The 17,865-nt window shown below is 36.3% G+C and overlaps 1 protein-coding gene across 2 annotated transcripts in view; it reads left to right on the top strand.

Annotated features, from left to right (window-relative positions):
* The window catches only part of ACSL4 (acyl-CoA synthetase long-chain family member 4), a 44,651-nt gene extending 27,113 nt beyond the window's left edge, over positions 1–17,538 (top strand). For both annotated transcript variants that reach the window (XM_008566667.1, XM_008566666.1), the window contains 5 exons: positions 421–495; positions 2,989–3,180; positions 5,629–5,743; positions 7,719–7,876; positions 15,494–17,538. In XM_008566667.1, coding sequence (XP_008564889.1) covers positions 421–495; positions 2,989–3,180; positions 5,629–5,743; positions 7,719–7,876; positions 15,494–15,651 — 698 coding nt within the window. In that variant the 3' untranslated portion in view covers positions 15,652–17,538. The remainder of the gene's footprint in view (positions 1–420; positions 496–2,988; positions 3,181–5,628; positions 5,744–7,718; positions 7,877–15,493) is intronic.
* The last annotated feature ends 327 nt before the right edge of the window (positions 17,539–17,865 follow it).

The raw sequence follows: 17,865 nt of genomic DNA, 5'->3' as shown, positions 1-17,865 counted from the left end.
CCTATTCCTATATGAAGTAGGTTCCGTTACTATCTCCGTTTAATAGATGAGGCTTAGAGAGGTTAATCAACTTGTCCAAGTTCCACAGCCAATGAGTGGCAGAGCAGGAATTCTGTTCAAAATCTGTCTTATCAGAATCCAAGGTAGATAATGATGGAGTCAATTTTTCTCCTTCAACTGAGATTTTCATATTTAATTATCTAAAATATAACCATGAAAAGAAAAAATGATGTAACACATCAAAATCAGTCAAACTGTTGAAATGGAGTTGAAATGCTGAAAAATGATCACACTTGACACTCCCTCTCACTACAGCCTCTTTTTGATCATCTTTCAAACTCTGGCTCCAGTATTCCTGGTTCACTGGTACAAATCTGGAATGTTGGATGCTAATATCTTTGTTACTTTTTCCTCTCATAGTTACTGACTATACTACTGGCAGAGTTGGAGCCCCTCTTATTTGCTGTGAAATTAAGCTGAGAGACTGGCAGGAAGGTAAGAAGAATTTTATGACGAGCTCTAGTGATGCTAGATAGGCTGAAAACCACTGTGAGCCTTAAGATATTTCTTTAAAGTGTTAGGTTGTCTGAGGTTGCAAATGATTCTTTGCCATTGCCTGTTCCCTGTGCTTGCTTTTTCCTTAGTAATATCTTTAGGTTCCCAAGAGGAAAAGAAAATCTCTTAGGGTCTAGGATTGATGATTCTGTGCTTGAGAATACTTGGTGGTAAAGAGGAAAAAAATTCTTAGTGGGGGTTTCCCTGGGTTTGGAGAAGGTGAGGATCCTTGGAAGCTCAGCATTGCTAGTGAGGATATTTGGGCAGAGAAAGAAACCCCAGATTTTCAGGGGAGTGACTGATTACATACATACATACCTCAGCTTCCTTAGATCTTGATCTCAGCAAAGATTTTCATAGTTGAGACTCAACTGTTCAGCTGTTTGTTTTGTGTAGTTGAATTTTTTATGTGTACTTGCAGAGGCAAGCCACTTAGAGGAAAGAGGAAACCTGTACTTTATAAACATTGGTTATAATTCCTTTTGCAAATCAGCTGAAGGTGAAAATAGACAGTCTTCTTATGAGGAACTTAGTGAAAGATACTAAACATATATGAAGTGCCTTCAAAAAGTTTGTAGAAGAATTCACGTTATTTTTAAATTCCATTTTTCCATGAACTTTTTGAAGTACCCTTGTACATTAACCACAATAAAGTAGATTGTTAGATAAACAAACAATTAATAGCCTAGCCTGCCAGATAAAGGAAAAGTAATTTAAAAGTTTAAGATTTTAAAAGACAATGCAGTTAACTCTTAAACAACACTGGAGTTAGGGGCTCACTGACCCCCTCTCAGTCAAAAATCCACTTATAACCCCCCAAGCCCTGCATGACATACCTTACCCAAAATTTTCCAATATATTTTTAGAAAAAAATTCGTGTATAAGAGGACCTGCGCAGTTGAAAACCCATGTTGTTCAACAGTTTGCTGTATTTACCTTAGGATCGAACCACGGACTAGAAATTTAAAGGACTACAAGTTACTTGTAGGGTGCATGCTTTAACCCATTCATTTTCTTGGGGTACAAATCCAAGAAAATGACTGGGCACTATCTAACATAAACCTTAAGTTTCTAAAAGTTTCTCCTTTTTGACTTATATGCATTATTGTCAGTGTTCTATGAGCAAACAGCTTTTTAAAAAAAAAACCAAAAACATTTACAAGCCAATCGCATTTCTAAGAGTTTTACACATTGGGATGAAGTCCTACTTTCTTCTATGGTAAGGCCATTCCAAGTTTACAAAGAGAAGCTAAAGAAAATATAGGTAGTATGTGTATATGCGTATTGGGCCTCAGCATCAGAATTGTTTTATTCAATGGGTGATTTCTTAGGCAGTGGAATCAGAGAAGCATTTGTAGTAAAACTTAGTAAGGAGAATTTTGCCTTTAATTTTTATTTTCTGCTTTCCTGGTATGCTTTAATGTCAGTTTTGGGGAGTGGTTCCACTTTTGGACATGTATTTAGAGTTTCCCTTGCTATGAAGGATCCTTGGCTTTATACAGTAGGAATGTTTTGCATATAATGGGTTGTGTCATATTGAATTATTGAATAGTTTTAAATTTATGAGAGCAGCTAACAGCTGAAAGGAATTCTGCTCTTAATCCTTTTATGATGCAAAATCTAATGTTTCAGTTTACAAACTGAAATTTTTGTATATGTTCCTTAAAGTAAGCTTTATTTAGTAATAAAGAGGGTAGTGAGAAGTGATAAAATATTTTAGTAGTTATTGTCAATTATTCCAGTGTTTTAACTTTTAAAGTCATGACTGGCCACAGGCAAAATTAATAAAATTTTCCTTCTGTTTCCCAAAGCCTCCCTTTCCCTCTCACTTGCCTTTCTTAGGTATTTACTACTTGTTCTCTTTGATTAAAACCTCCTTAGGGAAAAATCTAAAAGGTAGTGATAACAACATGTTAGTAATTTACTTCTAACAGCTTCAAGTGTTATCCTTCTTGGGAGTGATTTTATTTTAACAGAGATCTGTGAACTCTAAACTTTAATGATAATCTAAGTATGAGATTGTACAGTCATGGGAATGTTTGGGATGGATGGTAGTTGGTGGTGGTTATCCTTAGGCCTTCCCTGCTGCTCCTGAAATCACAGTCACCCATTATCCTCATGTAAATCTGAATAAATATAAACTAATATTCTCCCATAAAATGATGTAAAATTTGATCAGCAGAAAAATATTAACAAAAAGGGGGATGGGGAGGAGGAGAAGGGGTGGACTAATGGGTACAAAACTATGCTATCTAGCCCAAGTAAATCATTGTGCAGCATGTGCGTGTACTGGAGTAACACACTGTACCCCACAAAAATAAATAAAATTTTTAAAAAATTTAAAAAAGAAAAATATTACCAAAGAAACTTTAAGAATTAAGGAAAGTAAATTTAGTTTTAGGATAATAACTGATTTGCTTTTATGATTTCTAGGTGGTTATACAGTTCATGACAAGCCAAACCCCAGAGGTGAAATCGTGATTGGTGGACAGAATATCTCTATGGGATATTTTAAAAATGAAGAGAAAACGGCAGAGGATTATTATGTGGATGAAGACGGGCAAAGGTGGTTTAGCACTGGTGATATTGGAGAATTCCATCCCGATGGATGTTTACAGATTATAGGTCAGTTTATTGTTTTTGTGGTTTTCTTCAGATTTTGTAACTTCAACATACATGAAAAGGAATAGTGGTCAGATCATTAATAGGGTTGATTGTTCCATTAGTTCAAACTTTGGGCAAGTTATTTAACTATGTATGAGCTTCTCCATCTGTAAAATAGGGACAACAATACCGACCTTATAGGGTTGTTGTTAGGATTAAATGAGTTGATATATGTAAAATACTCAAAGCAGTACTTGAACTTTAGTATGTAGTAGCAACAGCAGCTGCATTGGGGGTAAGTGGAGTGGTTAGGGAAATAGCAGATTGGTAATGAGAAAGCAAAAAGAGCTTAGATAAGTTCTTTTTTTTTGGTCAACCATATGTGATTCTGTTTAGCATAACTTATTCTATTCTAGGCCTTCCTCACCCTTTACTTCCCTATCCAAAGGTCAGAATAGGCACTTTTTTCCCCCCTGGTGGCTATTTATATGGCTCTAACTATTCTAAACCTTAGAAAATGATGACATCTGGGCCGGCCCACTGGTGCACTGGAGAGTGCGCCGCTTGGGAGTGCGGCGGCGCTCCCGCCGAGGGTTCAGATCCCATGTGGAGACCAGTTCCCGCTCACTGGCTGAGCGTCGTGTGGGCACGACACCGAGGGTTGCGATCCCGTTACCGGTCAGTAAAAAAAAAAAAAGAAGAAAAAAAGAAAAAAGAAAATGATGACATCTGGGCCGGCCCACTGGTGCACTGGAGAGAGCGCCGCTTGGGAGTGCGGCGGCGCTCCCGCCGAGGGTTCAGATCCCATGTGGAGACCAGTTCCCGCTCACTGGCTGAGCGTCGTGTGGGCACGACACCGAGGGTTGCGATCCCGTTACCGGTCAGTAAAAAAAAAAAAAGAAGAAAAAAAGAAAAAAGAAAATGATGACATCTGGGCCGGCCCACTGGTGCACTGGAGAGAGCGCCGCTTGGGAGTGCGGCGGCGCTCCCGCCGAGGGTTCAGATCCCATGTGGAGACCAGTTCCCGCTCACTGGCTGAGCGTCGTGTGGGCACGACACCGAGGGTTGCGATCCCGTTACCGGTCAGTAAAAAAAAAAAAAGACAAAAAAAAAAAAAAAGAAGAAAAAAAGAAAAAAGAAAATGATGACATCAATCTTCAGAACTAGTCTGTTCTTCCGAGAATGTCAGTTGCTTTGGTATGGCCTTTATTGAGCTACTGAAGTAGACCTTTAATTTCAAAAAGCAACTCCAAAATGAGCCCTTATGCTACTCACTTTAGTCAAGCAAAAGTTAAAACAAAAATTGACTAGCTGATAAGGACCACTCTGCAGGATCCCAGTCAGGTCCTTTTCAAGTTGTAAAGTTTCCTCAGTCATATCTTTAGCGACCCATTTTAATCTGTTGCTGGACCTCACAATATCTGACCTGAATATCCTTCATCTAGAAGTTTGATCTGCTAGGGAAATTCCCAGGAAACATAGTTCAGTTGAAAAACAATGGCCCTTTTTTCTCCTTGATTCTTAATTGCACTGGAATCGAAGGTAGTTTTTGTAGTGTAGTTTCCTAGGCTGTGGGTAGGCAAATCAGCACTTACACGAAGATCCTAAGGCAACCTGATGAGTATTCAAGCCATGCTGTCCTGTGCCAGCATTTTCTTAGAGCACTGTCATTTTAGCAAATTGAATGTGTTCTATATGCCAGATATTGTGCAACATCATTATCCCTGACAAAACTGAGGGTTAGAAAGTTTAACTGACATGCCCAGCATTACATAGGTAGTACCGGGCAGAGCTACCATTCAGATCTAATGCTCCAAAGTCCTGTTCCTTCCGTTAACCTTTTATGGTATTTAAGATTATAATAAGATGTTAAAGCTTTGGGTATAGGGTGTAATTTTTAGCCAGTAGTACTTTTAACTAGGCATTTTCTTTTTAACTGATACGTATAGGCAAGCGTTATATACAGTAGTCCCTCCTTATCCACAGGTGATATGTTCCAAGATTCTCAGTGGATGCCTGAAACCGTAGATAACACTGAACCTTACACACAAGGGTACCTCAAAAAGTTCATGGAAAAATAGAATTGAAAGATAATACCAATCTTTACATAAACTTTTTGAAGTACCCTCTTACACTACAATGATTCTTGTCCCGGGTGGGATGGAGTAGGAAGGCATGGGATTTCATCATGCTACTCAGAATGGCGGGCAATTTAAAACTTAACAAATTGTTTATTTCTGGAACTTTTCATTTAATATTTGTGGACCATGGTTGACCATGGGTAACTGAAACTGTGGAAAGCAAAAGTGTGCAGATAAGGGGGGACTACTATATAACAAAATTTTAGAAGTATCTTTGTAAATAAAGATTAAGGCAGTGAGATTCAAAGAAAGTCAGAATTGTACATTTATAAAATTGTACCTTTATAAAACAGACTGTGGATAACTTAATATTCTTCATGACTTGTAGATCGTAAGAAAGACCTGGTGAAGTTACAAGCAGGAGAATATGTATCTCTTGGAAAAGTAGAAGCTGCACTGAAGAACTGTCCACTTATTGACAACATCTGTGCTTTTGCCAAAAGGTAACTTTCAGAAGTTCCATTTTGTGTTTCCGATAGTTATAGTAAAAGGTTAATTAAAAAAGAATTTCATTATATACAATCATAAGGGTGGCAACAAACTCCTTAGAACTTTCATCAGAGTTGGGGAATGATACATTTATGAAAGTTCTTGAATTCAACAGCTCGAAGATCATTTGAGATAACTCAGACATTTTGACTATTTATTGACACTTACTGTGTCTTACCAAATACTTATGCCACAAAAATTATTTCACTTAACATCCATAACAACTGAGAATTAGCATAAATAATTTTCCCAAGAAGGTAACATGGTTACTAACATGGTTGGTACATATTGAAATGAGTTAATCCAAGTTTTTCTGTATGAAAAGCCTATGAGATTGTACCATTTTTATATATTAATGTTTTATATTTATGGTGTTTATTTTTTAAAATTATAATTGTAGTTAAAAAAACCACATAACATAAAATTTACCATCTTAACCATTTCTAAGTGTACAGTTAAGTAGTGTTAAGTATATTTACATTATTGTGCAGCCAGTCTCCAGAACTTTTTCATCTTGCAGAACTGAAACACTGTACGAGTTAAACAACGATCCTCCATTTCTCCCTCCCCCCAGCCCTGGCAACCACCATTCTACTTTCTGTTTCTATGAGTTTGACTACTCTAGATACCTTATATAATAAGTAGAATCATACAGTGTTTGTCTTTTTGTGGTTGGCTTATTTCACTTAGCATTATATCTTCAAGGTTCATCTACATTGTCACATGTGTCAGAATTTCCTTCCTTTTTAAGGCTGAATAATAGTCCATTGAATGTATATACCACATTTTGTTTATATATTCATTCATCAGTGGACACTTGGGTTGCTTCCATCTCTTAGCTATTGTGAATAATGCTGCTATGAACGTGGATATTCAAATATTTGAGATCCTGCTTTCGATTTTTTTGGACAGAAACCCACATGTGGAAATGCTACATCATGTGGTAATTCTATTTTTAATTTTTTGAGGAACTGTATTCTGTTTTCCATAGTGGCAACACCATTTTTACATTCCTACAAGTAGTGCACGAGCATTCCAATTCCTCCACCTCCTCACCAAGGTTTCTTTCTGTTTTTTTCGTAGTAGTTATCCTAATGGGTGTGAGTGGATATCTCATTTTGGTTTTGATTTGCAATTTCCCAATGGTTAGGGATGTTCAGCATCTTTTCGTATAATTGTTGGCTATTCGTATATCATCTCTGGAGAAATGTCTATGCAGATTCTTTGCCCATTTTTAAATTGGTCTATTTGGGATTTTGTTTTGTATTGTTTTTGAGTTGTAGATCTTTATGTAGTCTATATATTAACCCTTTATCAGATATATGATTTGCAAATCTTTTCTTTGATTCCATACCTTTTTTTTTTCATTCTGTTGATTGTGTCCTTTGATGCACAGAAGTTTTAAATTTTGACGTAGTCTCATTTATCTATTTTTGCTTTTGTTACTTATGTTTTTTGGCATCGTATTAAAGAAACATTATGAAATCCATTGTTATGAGACTTTCCCACCATTTTTTTCTAGGAGTTTTATAGTTTCAGCTCTTGAGTATTTAGGTCTGTGATCCATTTTGATTTAATTTTTGTATGTTGTAAGGTAAGGGCCCAATTTCTTCCTTTGCATGGGGATATTCAGTTTTCCTAGCTCCATTTGTTGAAGAGATTTTCCTTTTCCATTGAGTCGTCTTAGCACCTTTGTTGAAGATCATTTAACCATAGATGCTGGAGTTTATTTCAGGGCTATCTATTCTATTCCATTATTCTGTACATCTGTCTTTATACTGGTACTATGGGTTTTATTACTTCTTAATGAAACTTTACAACAAATAAGAGAAGTATATATTTGGAATTTTTGTTACTATTTTGTTGAATAATTTATGAATTATTTTTCATAAAATGTTTTAATTTCTATTTTATTTTCCAATTTTTTAGTGACCAGTCTTATGTGATCAGTTTTGTGGTTCCTAATCAGAAAAGGTTGACTCTTTTGGCACAACAGAAAGGGGTGGAGGGAACTTGGGTTGATATCTGCAATAACCCTGACATGGAAGCTGAAATACTGAAAGAAATTCGAGAAGCTGCAAATGCCAGTAAGTAAGAAGTTGCTAGTCTATTGTAGTCCCTAGAAGTCATCTAATGATGTCTTGTGTATTAGGCTCTTCAGGATATTTGTTTATCTTAATAATAAAATACAGGGTTTAAGAAACCTACCTGATATATATATATATAATAAATTTCCACATTGGAAGGATCTTTAAGTATCATATAGTAAAATAACCTATCTCTATTGCATGTTATAACATACCTGCCAAGTGGTTACCTAGCCAGTGTTTGAAACGATCTATCTTCAGATAATTCTGTTATATAGGTCTAACTTATATCTGCAAAGTAGAAACTAATACATCTTTAGTAAACAGTGCCATAACCATGACTATGCTGTGCTGTTTTTATACTTTGGCACTGTAAATGAACTCTCAGTTTGTGCACTAATAACCAATTGCAGAACATCTGACTGTATATTATGTGTTAGGCATTGTGTTAGGCACTAGGAATACAGAAGGTAGTAAGACATTTCTTGCTCTCAAGGAGCTCATTATCCAGTCCAGTGACAGGGGCACGTTAAGAAAGACAGCAATCTTAACAGTAAAAGAAATATGAACAGATAATCATGGTACAACAGATGAGGGCACCTAACCCTACCTGGGAGGTCATGGAAGGTTTCCTCGTAGATATGTCACTTCAGCTCATTCTTAAGGGTTGATCAAAAGTTACCTAGGGAAGGCGTTTCGGGCCAAGGAACAACATGAGTAAAGGCACAGAGATATGAAAAAGATGGTGTGTGCAGGGAACTACAAGGAGTTTGGTGTTACTAGTAAAGTACAAAGTCCAAGCTGAGGCCATAGAGGTAAGCAGAGGCCAAGTTATGTGGTACCGTCTATGCCATATTCAGAAATTCGCACTTAATCTTATAGGCAGTGGGGAACCACTGTCAAATTTTACCAGGCTAGTGATGTGGTCAGGTTTGTGTTTTAGATATGTGCATTCACTCTGGAGGCCATGCTGAAGATGCATTTGAGGTGGACCAGACTAAGGCAGGAGGCCAGTTTAAGATGCTGTAGTAGATGCTTAGATGGGGGGTAGGAGTAATGAGGGCCTGAACCAGGGAATCAGGAAACATTTAGGAAGAAAAATTGGCAAGCTTTGATGATTAATTGGATCATGGAGGTAAGGGAAGAGAGGAGTCCAGGATGGCCCCAGATTTATAGCTCAAATAACAAGATAGATGTTGCTACTGATTGAGCTCAAAAATACAGGAGGAAGAGCCGGTATATATGAAAAGGTGATGAGGGCAGTTTGGAACATATATAGTTCAAAATGTCTGTCTAATAATCAGAGTTAAAATGTCCAGCAGGCAGTTGTGTATATTAGTCCCAACAGTATGGGAGAGGCCTGGACTGAACTGTAGACTTGCGGATCATCAAAACCATGAAGGAGGATGGGCTGAACTTGAGAGAGAATGGAAAGTGAGAATAGGAAGAGGACAGGTCCCTGAACACCCCCAGCATTTAAGGACTGGATGGAGGAAGAGGCTTGCATGGGAGGCATGATCAGCAAAATGCCAAGAGAACAAAGCCAGCACAGAGCCCTGCTAAGAGAGTTTCAGGAACGGGAGTAATCATCAGTATCAAATTAGCAGAGCAGCTGGCTGGTTAGCTCAGTTGGTTAGAATGCAGCCTTATAATGCCAAGGTCGTGGGTTCAGACCCCCATACTGGCCAGCTGCAAAAAAAAAAACAATGTCAAATTAGCAGAAAGCTCTGATAAAGCTTTCTGGAACATTGATTAGGAAATTAAGTAGATTAAAAATGAACCCTGAAGCCAAATAGTAAGCTGGTTTTATAACCTTACTTAAGTTTTAATTTTCATTTTTTTGTCAGTGTAATAAAAATACATAATTTAAAAAATATCAAATAGTATTGAGACTTGCATCAAAGAGCAGCCCATATTGTACCCCTCTTCACCCCCAAGTCTTATCCTCCTTCAACTTTAGCTGTTTTTAAATTTCTTGCATTTTCTCCGTTTTTTTCTAAAGAAAGTGGTTATATTGCTTTTTCTTGACTTTTTCATTTGAGATGTTATCTATGAACTTCCTATTATAGAAGATAATTTAGCTTTCTTATATCTGCTCCCCCAAAACACATACTTTCTTTCCCAATTTTTAGTATAATTTTACATTTTACATCCATATTTATGCCATGACTGAAAATATTCACAGCTGAACTACACAGTGTTTTATGATTATATTTCCTTTCTTGGACAACTTTTTGCTTGTCCTGAATTTTCAAATTGCTTTTCTTCTTTATTTACCTAGTTTTCTGTATACCTATCATTAATTCTTCCCCTAAACTGATAAAGTTGTAAAAATGCCTCTCAAATCCAGGAAATATAGCATGTCTATATATTTTTCTTCTTGGAGACATCCTTCTTAGGGCCCTTCATCCTTGTGCTGAAATTTAGACTGTTTGCTCCCCAGGGCTTCCTTTACTATCATCCTGGGAATTTCCTTTGCCTCTCTCCTGAGTTGGATCCTGTTTCCTGGATCTCAGGGCTTTTTCCTGGTTTACTCGCTCATGTGGGTAGAGCACATCCTCCAGCAGCTTCCTGAGAAAGGTGCATAGGAGGTAAATTTTCTGAGACTGTGCTTGTGTGTCTGAATATGTCTTTATTCTAATCTCACCCTTGAGACGTAGCTTGGCATATTTTAGAATTCTAGATTGTAAATCATTTTTCTTAACACTGCAGTGCTCTGCCGTCTTCTAACTTCAGTGTTGCTGGCTGAGAAGCCAAATGCCATCCCAATTCCCATTCCTTTGTGTATGAACAATTTTCTCTCCCTAATATTTCAGAGTTACGATATGAATTTCTGATATTCTGATAGTTCATAATGATGTGGCCTGGTGTGGGCGTTTTATTACTTATGGTTGTGCATACTTGTGGGACTTTTCGATCTGGAGATCTCTGTTCCTCAGTTCTGGGAAATACTCACTATTTTTGTTCGTTTGCCTTTTTAAAAAATTTCCACTGTTCTCCCCTACCCCAAGTTTGTGTGTGTGTGTGTGTGTGTGTGTGTGTGTGTGTGTGTGTGTGTGTGTTTCTGAAACTACTTTGGCTGTTGGATTGCTTGCTTTCATCCTCTAATTTGATCTTTTTTTTTTTTTTTGGTTTGGTTTCTATCCCATTGTCTTCTTGTTTTATATTCTGGAAGAGTCTCCTTAACTTTATCATCTCTTCTGTCTACTGAATTTCCAATTTTCACTATGAGAATTTTAATTTTCAAGAGCTCATCCCTGTCCTCTCAGTGTCCCTTTTAATAGCACCATATTGCTCTCTCATGGGAGCAATGTGTGTTGTGTCTTATTCCTCTGAGCATGTTAAAGAGACTCCTTTTATGTATTTTTCTTCTCCTCTTTCTCGCACTCTCGGGAGAGTGCGGCGCTGGGAGCGCAGCAGCGCTCCCGCCGCGGGTTCGGATCCTATATAGGGATGACCGGTGCGCTCACAGTGCTCACTGGCTAAGCGCGGTATGGCTGGTCTCAAAAAAAAGTGTCTGCTAATTCTTCTGTCCATTTATATTTAAGAACAAGGTCCTAAAAAGCTGGAAAGCATACTGGACTTCACTGAAAAGCTATTCAAATGTTAGTGTCTTTCCTCTTGGGTTATTCCATTCCCCAAAGAAAACTTCTCCAATCTTTTGCCTGGGTGATCTTTGCCTGACTGCCAGTATTCTGGTAGCTAAAAGTGGGGAAAGGGCCTGTGGAGGGCCTGGGGGCTGGGTCTTGCCCTCACTGAATCCTTCTGTTTTCAACCTTTCTCTCTCACTCTGTTGTGCCTAATGTCCTTGAGTCCAGAGTCTCTGTAGTTCAGTTTTTCCAAAAAGTAAGACTGCCTCCAGCCTGGTGTGGGACAAGCAGCCCAGGGTGAGGGAGAACCGTTCTCCAGACAGGCTGGAGACCAGCCTCCTTTTTTCAGCATTACCCTCCATCTCTGTTTCAGAGTCTCAGGGGGTCCTTCCCCAGGCACTGCCGTGGGGTTGGTTTGCTTCTCAACAGTGGCCTTCTCTGTTGGCAGTTGTCTTAGCTCTCTCGGCTCTAACTCAGTTACCACTAATTTGTTTGCTTTCGTCTTCTAAAATATTGTTGAATTCTGTTATCTGGTGCCCTCTTATTCTTGTTTCAGTTTTTTCCCTCGTGTTTAGTACCTTTTCTATTTTAAAAATTATTCTAAACTATTTAAATTATTTTCTAGGAGGAGCAGAGATAAACTATGTACTCTTCATGTTTAACTGGAAGCTATTAACCTAATTTTAAATTGTTTTTCTCTTAAAAGTGAAAATAGCATTTTTCTGATTTTAAATTATCTATACTAACTATAAAATATTGGACAGTATAGAAAATTTATAAAAAAGGAAGTAAAAATCACTTGATAATAGTTATCTTTGGGTGGCAAGGTTACATTCTGGTATGTAAACTTAACCTGTCAATGTCATCGACATTTTTAGAATTACGTTTTTCATTTTTAACAATTTAATAGCTAAATAGTATTCTGGTACGTAAGTATCTATTTAAGTCCCTGTTTGGTTTTTAAGTGAATTCCACTTTTTCCCCCCACTGTAAACAAATGTAACACATATCTTGAATTCTCAATTATTTTCTAGTGTAATTACTTTCTTAGTATGAATTCCTAGCAATGAAATTTCTGTGTCAAACAGAATATATAAAGGTTTTCTCCCTGTTGCCAAATTGCTTTCTCTTCCTGCAGAAAAAATTTACTGGTTTATGTTCCTATCAGAGATATATGAGTACAGCTCTTTCCCTAACTAGGCTACTATTATTTCTATTTATTTTTAAAATTATTATGTAGGTTCCATGTTGGTTTAAAAGTATAGTTTATAGTAAAAGTTTTTCAACTTAAACTTGACAAGTAATTTTTCCGCAAGAAGAACTTTCTGAACTCTGGACACTATAAGTTTTAAACAACAATTGCCTGTTAACTTAATCAGATTGAAAAGTTACTTATTTTATAACTAGACAGTGTGGCTTAATGTTTTCTTCTTCAAGATGGTATTGTTTATAGTATTATTGATATAACACACTTTTATATTAATGTCACCGGGTTCCCAGAACTTTCTTTGATACAAACCCTGGATTTTTCTTTAAATGTATTATTTCCAAAAGTATTTCAACCAATAGGCTAGCCATTAGAGGTGCAGTGCGATTATCCTTAGTCACACTCTGAATGTACTAATGAAGCAGAATGTGACTTGAATAATTTGTCATTGCATATTTAGCTGTATAAAAGCAACAATGGGGAAAGTCAAGCCGGATCACAATTGGGCAGAAAATGGAATAAAATTCTGGGACCCACCAGGCCCGCATAACTTTTCTGTGCTTGGAGTGAGCATGTAATTGAACAATTAATGATTTGGATAATGAATGCTAATCATGAGCTAAATGTGTAAATCATAAACTTCTCTATGCCACAAAAGATTTATCTTGCCAACCTTTTGCTTCAAATTATAATTTTAAAGACTTATGCAAAAAAGCATAAAATAGTCTTAATTGTATTCAGCAAATCAGTCTGAAATTATACGTCTTTCATAGCAGGGTCTCTTCATGTTTTAAGTATAAGTGTGAGGTTTAGGAAGTATCGTAAGAATGCAAACTAATTGTTATTTGAGTGTTTTGAGCAACTACCAATGGCTATAAAAATCGACATTTGCTGCCACCTCCAGGCTAACACTTCATAATGTTCTAGTTAATTCACGTAAAAATGCCACATCTAAAATTATTTTTAGGGCTGGTGTGGGTTAGCTTATTTGGTAAGAGCGTGGTGCTGCTGAAACCAAGGTTGAGGGTTCAGATCCCTGTATTGGCCAGCCTCAAAATAATAAAATGGTTTTTGTTTTTCCTTCTCCTAATCTTTCTCATTTGTTGGCAATTAATTTATTCTGTTTACAGGAAATTGTGATTGTCCATTGTTCTCTATAGCTTGTAGCACTAGGTAGTATTTAGGAGTTCCCAAAACGAAACTCCCGAAGCAGCCTTTTGTTTTTCCTTTAAATAGGAATTTAGTTAATGAAGATTAAATATAGGAATTTTTATAAATATGTTTTAATTTGCTTATGTGCCATGGAAATAAGGTACTTGGCTTGTCCCACTTTTGTCAGTGTTTCTGGGATAGGACCTATGTTAGTAGGAAAAGTAAAATGAAATTATAGATTTTGGAACCAAATCCATTTAACTGTTTCCTTGAGATCCAGATGTGACTTTGGGAACAGGTAGGCTCATTTCAGATAACTCTGTGTAACTGAATTGTAATGCATTAACAGAGTAGATATTGTTAATTCAAGCAAGTTTTACGTTCCTTTACTACATTTTCAGGCATTATTTTTAGAAAGTTGGTTCTAAGTAATATTTGAAAGATTATTTTTCACACTCAGCTTTATATTTTCCTCTCATTTTAATGAGAAACTCACTAATCCAACCAAGCTTTCATAAAACTGAGACTAGTACTAGAACAAGAACTTTCATGAATTTGAGTTCTTTGTGCTTGTCACTGAAACCAAATTAATTCTAAAGTCATCTAAGCTGTTTAGCAATAGTTTGATTTTTCCCCCCACATGCAGATCTTTGCTTCTTAGCAATTGCTGTTTTAAATAATTGCATATAGAATAAAGCTCATTTGTAGATTAGCCTTACTGCTAACAAGCAGTTTAAGGATGACCTTGTAATAGTAATGAATAACTTGTTACTATATAATTTATGGAATTTAAAATTATCTAATACTGTACCGATTACGTCTGTGTCCTTATTTTCTTACATTTCTTCCAGCATGCATTGAGTTGTCTAACTCAGATACAACATGCACTACATCAATTCTATACCATTGAAAGGTGTGAAATTCACAATCTTCTTTTTGATCCATATTTATATACTGTACAATAAAGCTTATGAAGACTATTTGTTCAGAGGCTTAATTTCTGTAGAATGAATGAATAAACTTGTATGTGTTTAGTGAAGGCTCTCAGTGTAGCCCTAAGGATGACAGTAAACAAAACAAAGATGCTACTTTCATGGAGCTTACATTCTAGTGGGCGAGACAAATATATAATGTGTTGGGTGGTAATAAGTACCTTGAACAAATCATAGTGTAACAGGATGTAGAGAGACAAAGGGACTTCTCTTTTGTGATGAGTGGTCAGGGAAGTTGTTTCTGAGGAGGTGGCATTTGAGCAGACTCCTGGATGAAGTAAGGAAGTGAGTCATGCAACTATAGTAGGGAAGACCATCCCAAGCAGAAGGAGCAACAAATAGTCTCTCAAGAGGAAGGTTGTGTGTGTGTGTGTGTGTGTGTGTGTGTGTGTATTAGAATAAAAGCCACATAGATTAAAACTTTCCAACTGGAACAACTTATGTTTACTTTGAAGAACATAAAATTAAATGATAAGATAGTGGTATCATTCATAAACCATCTAACAAAACCATTAAATAAGTTTGCCTCATAACCTGCATCATCTAGTAAATCCTGCAAAATTCATGTTTTAATTGCTTTTCTCTCTCCTCTTCTTCCTCTCTCCCTCCTCTCCCACCCTCCCCACTCCTTTCCGCCCTCTCTCCCTTTCTCCCATCCCTCCCTTTCTCATTTCAGTGAATTTGGAGCGGTTTGAAATTCCAATCAAGGTTCGCTTAAGCCCAGAGCCGTGGACCCCTGAAACTGGTTTGGTAACCGATGCTTTCAAACTGAAAAGGAAGGAACTGAAGAACCATTACCTCAAAGACATTGAGCGAATGTATGGGGGCAAATAAAATGTTGCTATCTTATGTACAGTTCACAGGAGGTAGTCTGGTGGTTTTTCAGTTCTATAGTTTTAACACTTCATTGAGCTGTTAGAATGTAAGGTATATCATTATGAAGACATGATAATAAAAAAAAGAAAAAAAACACCACCCAAACCGATTATAGTTGTGGAGTCTACTTTAACTTAGTTTTGCATAGTTTTAGTGAAGCTGAAATTGAAGTTATTTCCCGTTAGCTGTGTTATTGATTTTAGAGCAGAAATTCTGTTTTTAAAAATTAGCCTAAGATATACTTGTATTCATAAAGGAAAAATTTCATTGTTGAACAAAATAAATTGGAGTTGGAGTAGAATGTAGTTTGAGGAAATTCCAATGTCTGTTGTCTTCCTAGTTCAGAAGCTTAAATGTTAAGCATGACAAAAAGTATGTTTTAACACTACTCAAAGCAGAAGGTGCTGCAGGGCTTTAAAATTCTCTTCCAGCCATTTATCTTGAAGGGAAAATTCAATCGTAATATAATATACAGAATCAAATAATACTTTAGAAGGTAATAGGTTAGACTTAGAATCATTGTAATTTTGTGAATAATTACAGTGCCTAAAGTAAGAACAGAGGAACATATACACCAAAAAATATCTAGGAATATATTTAAAGGAAAATGGAACTGCTTTTTTGAAACTTTGAGATCTAAAATCAGTAACTGTAATTATTTGAATGACTTATAGGAAAGTACATCTTTTAAAAATCACAGAAAATTGCCTTTCTGTGCTTGTTTAAAATAAAGACTGAAGCCAAGAATGAAATGATAGAAAGTTGATCAAAATTTAATAGGAAGCATTTTGTCTTTTAGAAAAGATGATGAAATCATACATATTTGTCATTGTGACCCTTGCACAGCACTGAACCTGGGAAAGAGATTTAGACTCTGAATTTATCTTCGATAACAGGGATTGATTTTAAAATGCACTCGTATTAAATTACATTTGTAATTTAAGGTCTGTTTGCTGTTGCTGATTTGGTTCTTGATCAGTAGTTTGCATTTCAGAAAGCCTTTCATTTTGCTTTAATTTTAGCAAAGCGGGTTACAATGAATGACTTCCCCAATATCTTGTTCGAACCTACGGGTGATTAATTAACTTGGATGAGTTTTGGGAAGTTAAAGGGAAGAAAACACTGTTACCACTTTTTTCCTGTTTGTGAAGAGTTTAGAAACTGGAAATGCTGGATTTGGGAGAAGGGCAGAGTTACTTGATAAGGGACTGATGTTTGTACAGTAACTTGGAGTGTGGGTTTCTTTTTGAATCTTTATTAAAATCTGGGATTATATATCCTGATTGATATTCACACTTGAACCATAGTTACAAAAATTCTAAATACTGTCATTCTTTGCACTTTTTCTTAGTCATTTTATATATACAAATATATATATATATGTTGCTTACATTGCTTTGTATACATGTGGGCCACCATTGCAAAAAAAATTCTTTTTGCTCTAAAATATTTATAAGGAATATTTAAATGTTATGTATATGGTGGTAATGAGGAAAAAATCATCTGGTATTATAAACGAGAGTGAAGGTTTTTGTAAAGATTTTTGTTCAGTGTTTTGCAAAGTGAATTTCCCTGAAGTTATGCATATGTGAGCATTCTCATTCTTCCCACCTTGCCTTTGAAGAGTGAAAAACCATTATTATCAAGTAGACTACTGTTCAGCTTTTATTATTCCTGGCCCACTGTTTGTTTATCCTTTAAGAATGATTTTCTTAGACTTTTCCAATATGTGACTTTTTTTGCCCATTTGAAATGGTGATTTTAAATGTGTGAGTGCATGCATACTATGTTATCTCAGTTACTTGCATCCCCACCCACCCACGTCTCCCAAAAGCTAGAACACTGCCAACTAATCTGTTGTATAGGTCCTTTCGAAACATGTAATTAACTCTTAAGGTTGGGTGCTGCTAATTCTTTGCAAAAATACAAATATTGTTAAGGGACCAGGGAGATGCCACTACCCCCTGATTTTTCATCTAAAAATAATACATGTTTATGTAAACAGAAATTTTTCCGTATTCATAGTGACTTTTCAAGTATTTGAGCCTAAAGATTTTAATCTCACATTTTTTATAACTTTAAATCTTTCACAGTTATTATTACATGTCTGCCATCAAAGTGATACTTAAAAAATTTATTTACATGTATGTACATTTCTAAGTCAAACACTTG

The sequence above is a fragment of the Galeopterus variegatus genome, unplaced genomic scaffold (genome assembly GCF_000696425.1).
Source record: "Galeopterus variegatus unplaced genomic scaffold, G_variegatus-3.0.2 Scaffold260, whole genome shotgun sequence".
NCBI classification, from domain to species: Eukaryota; Metazoa; Chordata; class Mammalia; order Dermoptera; family Cynocephalidae; genus Galeopterus; species Galeopterus variegatus.
Note: the sequence above shows the minus strand (reverse complement) of the source record. Positions and strands in the feature narration are given on the sequence as shown.